The sequence below is a fragment of the Nicrophorus vespilloides genome, unplaced genomic scaffold, assembly GCF_001412225.1.
Source record: "Nicrophorus vespilloides isolate i.1.1-1 unplaced genomic scaffold, Nicve_v1.0, whole genome shotgun sequence".
Classification (NCBI taxonomy): domain Eukaryota; kingdom Metazoa; phylum Arthropoda; class Insecta; order Coleoptera; family Silphidae; genus Nicrophorus; species Nicrophorus vespilloides.
The window spans coordinates 441,105-450,500 of NW_017099791.1; the positions used below are offsets into that span (position 1 = coordinate 441,105).

Genomic DNA, 9,396 nt, shown 5'->3' on the forward strand with positions numbered 1-9,396 from the left:
GGAACCAAACTATCAATTCAGATGTTTACTGTCAACAACTAAAAAACTGGAGGAATCAATTAAATTAAAAATAGCTAGAATCGTGTGTTACCAAAACATTGCAAATCCTAACACATCTTTGGTAACTTGTGAAAAATTATTGCAGCTTGGTTAGAAAATGATATCACATCTCCCATATAGTCCTAGGGGCACTAATAGTCGAATAGTTAAGCAGCTCTATCCACGAGCTAGTGGCCGCAGGTTCAAATCCTGGTCAAGCGAGGCACTATGTGCCTTTGTGAGTCCCCTCGGTGCTTGCAGCAATAGGGACATCGTTCATCACAGATGGACAGTCAAATTAATGAGGTTCAGATTGGACCTTCAGTCAAGTCGATGGACAATGACAGTGTTAAGGATAGTTGCAGATTCACAGTCAAAGGAAATAGTGGAATCGGAGCGCATCAATATACTACTGAAGTTAACCCACAAGACGACAGACAACCAGGAAAGATTACCTACCTAATGTCAACCGCGATCTTAAATTTACTCACAGATTGTGAATAAAATTACACGACATAAAAAAAGATATAGTCCTAATCTTGAACCATCAGATTACTACTTATTTCGAAGTTTGCAAAACTCTTTGAATGGTAAAACTTTCACTAATTATGATGTCCTGAAATCGCACTTTTTTCAGTTTTATGCTGTAAACACGGAATCATTAAGGTGCAAGAAAGATGACAAAAAGTTATTGGACACAATGGAAAATATATAATTGATTAATGTTATAATTTATATTATATTGTTTATTTATATTTAGAGTTGTTTTCTTTTCAATTTATATTATTTTCTTCATTGGTTTTAGATGATTTTTAGAATAAAATTAGTCTGGCCATTAAAAGTTAATTTTTATGGTTTTATAATCATATTTTTTCCAAGATGAAATTAAATCATTTTACGCGTACACGTTTTATTACTTTTTTTTGCAAATGCGAGCAAATTGAAACTGAATAATAAAAAATATTTAATAGTTTTCCTGTTATCATGCTCATACATTTTAATTTTTATAATTATGATGGCACGCATAACATTTTTTTTCTTTATGTCGTGTAATTTTACTCACAATCTGTTCATCAATGTGAACATTGAGTAAATTTAAAATCGCGGTTGACATTAGATAGGTAATCATTCCCGGTGGATAGTTACCATTCTGATGATATTTTATTGTTTTTCTTTTAAATTTGTTGGTTAGCTGTTGTCTTGTACTACTTAAGTAGTATATTGATGCTCTGCTATTCCACTATTGTCCATCAACTTGGATGAAGGTCCATATGCTGAACCTCATTCATTTCACTGTCCATCTGTGTTGAACGATGGCCCTATTGCTGCATGCACTGAGAGGGCTCACAAATGGCCTGGCTTGACCAGGATTTGAACCAGCGCTCACTAGCTCGTGGATACGGCGACTTAAGCATTCGGTTATTAGTCGCCCGCATAACATTTATAATAATTCATTACATTAATTTTTCACGTATTCAATTAGAATTATTATCAAAGTCATAGGAATGAGTTAATAACATTTATTTATAAAATATATATATATATATACTATACAACAATTTTCAAAAAAAAATTGTTACTTAAGTAACGTAAAATTATAATTAGAAATAGTTTTCACGTGGTTTCCGTTTTCAGTTTCAACGGGATTTCATCTGCTATAGATTGCGGAGGAATCTTGTATTCGTTACGGTTCAGCTTCTGAGATTTCGTGGAATTTACCCAGCAGCAGAGTGTGGACATCATGAAGACTACTCCGATAATGATGAGGATGTACGCTGCTGTTTCTCTTATATCAGGTAAATTCTGAAGTAATTGCATCTTCACGGCGAGATCATCTGTCACGGTGACAACTTGATCGAAAAAGAATACAGGTACGTATATCTTTGGGACTTTTTCAAATAAGCTGTGGAAAAAAAGAATTAATTAGAAGTTTAGTTTAATTTCATAAATTTAATCACCTGAATCCTTTGATCGGTTGTAACAAAACGTTGAGTTGCATTCTAGCGCCAATATCGACGACAATTGCTGATTTCTAAAAAAAAAATGTATGTGATTATAATTAACTTTGATCATAAGTATAATTGATGCTTTACTGGTTCTAGAGTGATGTAAAAATCATGTTCCTCCTTGTTGGGATTTAGTCCTTCGATTGATTCAATATAGTAAGGATCTGCGTTGTAGAAATGTGGTAAAGAGATGAAAATGGGGGCATCCATTCTGCATGAAGAGATGTTGAGGACACCGCTCGGAATGCATTCTCCGTTGCAGAAACAAGCGTTTTCAGGAACTTTGGTGCCTGAAATTAAAGAAAAGATAAATAATATTTCAGATTTCATCGATCAAAGTTATGTAAATGTTACCGTTGTCGAAGAGAGTATCCGACGAATATTTGTACGCCTTTATACCCTTCACGGTGACGTCTTTCTCGTATTGGAGATGAGCGTAGCTGCACATCTCCGAGGAATAGATTTCGATGAAATCCCTTTCCCTATTGATGGGATGGAATTCGCCGGCGGAGCCGCGGATCTCGCCGCAAGTTCCCTCATAGAAATCCGTGCGATTCCTGTAATCCCACGACAGCAGTTTGCCGAAGTTCTCGTCGTGCCCCGTGTACATGCTGAAATCTCCGCTTAAGCCGTAAGTGTTGTTCCTCTGGAATCAAACGTATTTCTTATAATCGTTGCTTACTTTTGTTAGGATAAGGTTTACTTGATAAAACCATCCGAACTTATCGCTGACGTTGGCGCCTTCTGGTAACAAAATCGACAAGGAACGCACCATGTCGAGCAGAGGATCTTCGTAACCGGTGAAGAGAAGTTCATCTATTGTCTTAGTTACGTACACTTTAGATGTTGACGACATTCCGAAAGACAGCATCAACTTCTTCAGGGGATGGAAAAAACGTGATTTGTACGCAGCTGACTAAACATATATTATCATTATCTGTAAGATAAAAATGTTGCTGTTATCGGAACTGACCGTAGCTATAGGATTTATGGTGTTGATAACGTCTGTGAGGGGTTTCGGACTTTCATCTTCCATGAAATGGTACCTCTTCACGAATTGGAACGAAACTGTGTCGTTTTCGTGGAAGGTGATGTTGCATTTCTCTTTGATCTCCAGGAATCTGTAAGGTCCGACCTGCTCGAAGTGAGGTTTCACCGTTGGATCGTACACCTGATCGGCGTTCGTCCAATTGAAGAAGTACATATCGAGGATGAGTGGAGGATCGTTCGTGCTCCAAGCTTTGTAGGCTTCGGTTTCGGGCCGCAGATCCAGAGCGCTGTGTATTATGAAATCGTAGATGGACGGGAAGTAAAGCAACAGCGTCAACCCTAACATCGATAATACTACTCCAAAAAGCAAGAAAAATCCATTGCAGTATTTTCCTATTATACTGACGCGTTTCATTTTCTTTTTTTTTTTTTATTAAATTCACATTTATCTGAAACACACAGAAAATCCATTTAAAATACAAATTTCGTGAAACTCGAATAACATGATTTTTAATAGAATTGCACGTTTATTTTATATATAATAAACATATGATATAACACGATGTTAGAGTTACACAGAGTTTCGAATATCACTATCAAAAATTGTTTAACACGATTCTTCAGTTTCTTTAAACTATTTTTTTTTTAAATTCCTAATATCATTACTTTTCAAACCTAATAAGTCCAATGAAAATACTATATAGAATCAACAAAAATATTCGAATAACACTATACTTAAGTTACACGTACTCTCCAATAATAATTAAAATTTAACCCTGTATTTAAATTAGTATTTTTTTCACAATTGTTAATTGAACTTTTTAACACAGAAAATCTAATAAAAATACATGCTGAAATGCAAAGAAAACTTTTTTATTGAACTTTTTTTATATATGTCTCAAGTAAATAGATATTTCAAGAAAATAGACAAAACAATCTCAAATAACAAGATACTTAGGTAACACGTAGTCTAGTAAAACAAACTCGAAAATTGTATAAACTCATATAACAAGGTGCTTGAGTTATATTTTTACAAATCATTCACTTTTTCACTGTTTTAGGTATACTTTTGCACAATTATTAATAGCATTACTCTACAATATATAAACTTGAATATCACGCTACTTTAGTTACACGGAATAACACGATCACAATTTATACAACACGGTACTTAATTACTTTAAATTATAACCCTTTTATATGGCTTCAATCAACTTTTGTAAAGAACGTTGTAATGGTTGTACTAAATGTTTTATTAAAAGCTTTGTCTTTTTATCTACAGCTTCATCTATGAAGAACGTCAATAAACTTATTTTCCTAGGCGAATAGCATTTGCTAGAACAGTTGATAGGAAAATAGTATTTTCAGGAAACGTTGTTACGAAAATTTAGAACTTTCTTTTAATATAATTAAGTGCCTACTTTTTACCGAAAACTAACTCTTATACCTTTTTTTGTTAATCCTGAACATTGTAAACCGATAATAAAAACTATTAATTTTAACCCCAAATACACAATATATGTTCACTTCAAAATACAAATAGATTCTCTTAAACCGAATTCACGCAAATTCTACCTTCTTGGTTAAATACTAATAACCTAGTCAACTTAAAATTAAATAATACTTAAAGCTATTTCCCTTAGACATACATTATTTTCTTATTAAAAAGCTATTTTCTGTACGATCGATACATCAAATTTTTCTGAAAGAATCAGAATTAATATAATATAATACAGTATAAATTAATATATAAAATAATAACATAAATCAAATTCAACTCGGTTATATAATTAAAATTTATTTCATATTTGTATAATAAATTAAATTATGTTATGCAAATCGATTGCATGAAGGTCATCTATGAAAATCATGTGTAGTTTCGTATTAAATGTAGTCACTATTAAATAATAATAAATGCACATTCTCACTCCACTTTAATATTTTATTTCTTTATTGTTACAGAGTAATTTCTTTCTTGGAATGTCTTTTTGTTTGTATTACATACTACTTATCAGTGGCAAAACTTCAAGGTTTGTCATCCCTGCTAAATATTGACAAATTTGATGGCAACGGGTAAATTTTTCTTTAAGGCCCGCTTTGATTGGAAATAGAGAAAATCTTAGAGTCATAAAGAACAGTTACAAAAATGTCATGGGGGTGAGTTAGTGTGTCGAGGAACACATTGAAAAAGTCGTGGGCCCCTTACTATTCGATTTATAATCGAATTTTCCGACTTAAAAAAGTCGAATCCTTATAGAAATTGTTAATTATTTAACAATATTGATATATTTAATTACGACTTAACAAAGATCGAAATTGTGTAAAAAGTGAATTCTTAGGGTTAATGCAATTAGCAAATAAAATTATATTGGAATTGGAATTTTCGATGTAGAATATTCTTTTGAAGTAATAGGTAAAAAAAGTTTCTTGAAGTTTTAATGAGGGGTCAAGGAATTAGGGTGGATTGAAGTGAATTCTTGAAGTTAAATAAAATTCTAAGTATCTATGGAAATCTCTGTCATATTTGGTAATTTACGCTAGAATTGAGTTTGAATAAAAGGTTGCCAAATCTAGGTAGATTACTCCAATTCACTATGTTAACCCACATAGTGAATTCTTGGGGTTAATTAAAATTCTATGTAGCTATATTTGGTAATTTTCGCCAAAATTGAATATTTTTTGAGTAATAGGTACAAAAATTCAATAATTTTTAATAACAAATCAATATTTATTAAATATATTAAAAATGTAATTTTACTTTTCACCAAATTTAATAGTTTATTAAAATTATGAATACTACAAAGTATATATTTTAATTGCAACTAGTCATAGCTATCAACAAAAAAAATAAACGTGGTGTGTGTTAGAGTGTGGGTTGTCCGAGGGCCACATTAAAATAAGTCGTGGGCCCTTTACTATTTGAGGGCCCTATACAAATTTATATTTGGTCCCACTACAGCTCATTGTAGATTATTGTTTTTTTGTTTGTTTCATTTCTTAGTGAAACATTTTATTTTTTCATTTGTATGTTCATCTTCTTTTAAAAACTATATATGTATATCTTGTCTGATATGTTGTAACTATATACTCCACGCGCCGGTGGCAATCGAAATCCCAACAACAATAATCACGACAGTATCAAAATCCCGACACACATAATCCCGACAGTTAGAAAATCCCGACAGTATCTTTTATTATTTGATGTAGACTTATTCATAATAAACCTTAATACTGTCGGGATTTCGATATATCTATTTCATTTTATTAATTTATAATCGAATTTGCCTACAATTACAAGGAAATGCAGGTAAGTAAATGCAGGTCTGCAGGTCAAACAGTTTGATTACAGTTGTTATCGCACACTCGAATCCATAAGTAACGTTGATAAGAAATTGCCAGTTTTATTTAGTTAATATTATTATTTACCTCGACAATTAGAATATTTGCATACGTTTTTAATTGACATAATTGGAAATATAAAGATGTTGATTTTGTATTTTAAAATATATAAAACCGTACTTTTAATTATTATAATTTATTGAATGAACGCATTTGATGTTGTTTAAATTTGCGAACACCAATAAAAGAGCCACGAGTCTAGGATTTGTGAATGCAACGAAGGAAGTGTGCAATTTATTTGCGTTCGGTTGAAAGTTTCCAGATTAATTCCATTGTGCGCATATAAAAGTGACTAAGTGAACAACAAAAACACGCTTAAATGCGTTGATTCGTGTAATCGTACGAGAAAATAAAATATTTTTTTTCTGTTACTTTGCATATAATTAATAACCAGTTGAGAATTATCATTAATTACGTGAAACGAGCTATTTATATAAATTAATAGTTTTTGCACTATGGACACGAAATTTACATGTTTGATTGATTAATTATTGATATTAATAGAAGAATTACGTAAATAGAAATTTTTAACAAATTATTATTCGAATTGTCTGTTTTCCGCGTATTTTTTTTGTTTCTTATTTATTTAAAATTTGAAAGGAAACATGCACTTTGCTCTCAGAATTGATTGTGAATGTTATGTTTATTACATGTATGGAAGTTTGAAACGTATTTGAATCAAGTAGGTCTTAGTTCAAAAGTCAACGATGACAGAAACAAAACAATGGCTAAATGCGCCTCTTCCTAATCGTAGAAGAAGAACACTTGTCTTCTTGTCTTTATCTTAGCACAACTGAATGATATGATGTAACGACACAAACGAAGAAGCACCACAGCACTTACTGATCGCAACTGCAAATAACCATATCACTGTTATTGTCCACACTCGTATAACATCAAGAAGAAGTGATTAACCGAAATCGATAGTAACTGGATGAAACGCACTTGGTTTTGGTTTTTAACAAATATATTTTTGCTGTGTTATTGAAGTCCGCCCATTGGCATCTTCAAGAACTGACTGGTGTGCTCTGATTACGTTCAGCTTTCAGAATTTATCAGTTATCAGTTGACCTCGTGCCAGCACATACATATACGTACGTATTTTTTTAATAAATTTCCTACTTGTTGATAACAGCGAAAGGGACGTTCGTGTAACGGGGAGAAAAACCTCTTCGCAATGTCCGAGCGGATCGGGAAAAAACTGTCTGCGAATCATATAGTATTATCGCTGATTACGTAAATCACCGTAAATCGCTGATAGTGTATTCAAACTTTGCTCTCTTTTCATACAACTACAATCGCATCTGTTAGACATCAGGAGGATATGTGTAATTGACATTAATCTTCCTTTTTATCTCTTTAATTGATTTTTATTATTGTTGCAACGAAAGAACGCAGTCATTATTCATTTAAGACTGAACAAACTCGAATCCTTAAAGAAATAACAAACAAATATTTGAAATAAAATTAATAAATTGTTAATAATTTGATAATGTTGATGGATTATCATTATTTAATTACGACGTAACAAAGGAGAATCTTTATAGGAAAAAAAGTGGTTTAAATCAGGGGGGGTAAAAAGTGAATTCTTAGGGTTAATACAATTAGCAAATATAATTCCCGTCAAATTGGATATTTTACGTCAGAATTTTTTTTTTGGAGTAATAGGTAAAACAGTTCTCCAACTCCTAGTTTAAATTGTTGGATATCAGTAAATAATTGTTCATTATTTTTAATTATCTTGAAATTTTTGTTTTTCACTGCGTTTAATAGTTTAGAAAATACATAAATACTACAAAATAAGGCAAATTATACACATTTTCATTGCAAAATACTATAGTTATTAATAGGAAGAAACCGAAGTTTTTCCGCCTAGAGACATAAAAAAACATATAAATTGTCACAATAAATGATGCAAAAAAATGTATTCTGCAAAGAAAGTGAGACGTACATATATGTAAATATAAAAAAGATGATATTATAAATTTAACTAAATAAAAGTAAATCTTCTCGAAATGAAACAAATAATAATTAATTGTGTGGCATCATTCGGTTGGAGAATGATATAATTCGTCCGGACACGGTCTATCCTCCCTTCATGATAAAAGACCCGGCAGTCCCCTAATTCATATTCGCAGGAGACTCACGCTCCGGGTCATTCACGTCAAACATCAAACTAAACATGATGTCCCGAAAAACAGTCGTGATTTCAACGTTTATGAAAAATCTCTTCAAGCGCTGCAGCAACTCTGCGCGATTTTCTGCGTTCTTTTGCAAATGTAACTTTTTAATGTAAGTGTTAACTATGTGGTCATGTTAATGGCTTGTGTATTCTGCTGTACTGTTGCTCACTCGTCTTTTTATTAAGTTGCCTTATTTTGATGTTAGGTATACCCGGACATAAATAATAGATAATATTATATGTGATAATTTATTCTTTTTAATTAAGTTTAGAAATTTTAGAATTTTCTGTGTTTAGTATACAAAAAGAAACATATTTATTATACTAGTATAAAAAAATCTATTTTTATGGGCAGATTTATAAATATTATAATTTATTGTTGTAATAAATGTTATAGTAATTAATAATATTATCACATATAATGTATGTAATCATAAATTTTATTTTTTATAATCCTAATAGTGTTTCTTAAATTAAATAGTTTGGATTATACAAATATAAGTTATAAAACCATAGAATTTATGCAATTTTGATTTTTGACTTTTTTTCATAAACAAAAGAAATTGTATGAATTTTTGTAAAACTATTGTAACATTCAACAGTTTAGAATTAGTAAAGAGTTAACACCTCAATCAATAAATTTGTAGGATGAGATATACATGGACCCTCTATCGAAAAATATGATTTTTAGGAAGTACCAACCTTCAGACGACCCCCTGTCAAAATTTCAAGACAATCTGACGTTTAGATCACAAGTTACAGTGACGCAATTTTTGTAAT

The 9,396-nt window shown here is 31.4% G+C and overlaps 1 protein-coding gene across 1 annotated transcript; it reads right to left on the bottom strand.

The window, feature by feature from the left end:
- Positions 1-1,625: 1,625 nt before the first annotated feature.
- On the bottom strand, positions 1,626-7,614 carry LOC108565624 (protein croquemort-like). The gene is made up of 7 exons (XM_017925177.1): positions 7,278-7,614; positions 3,019-3,484; positions 2,749-2,961; positions 2,400-2,691; positions 2,133-2,335; positions 1,998-2,071; positions 1,626-1,942 (listed from the first exon to the last, which is right to left on the bottom strand). The coding sequence occupies exons 2-7, from the start codon at positions 3,448-3,450 to the stop codon at positions 1,654-1,656; spliced, it is 1,503 nt and encodes a 500-aa protein (XP_017780666.1). The 5' UTR covers positions 3,451-3,484; positions 7,278-7,614; the 3' UTR covers positions 1,626-1,653.
- Positions 7,615-9,396: the final 1,782 nt, after the last annotated feature.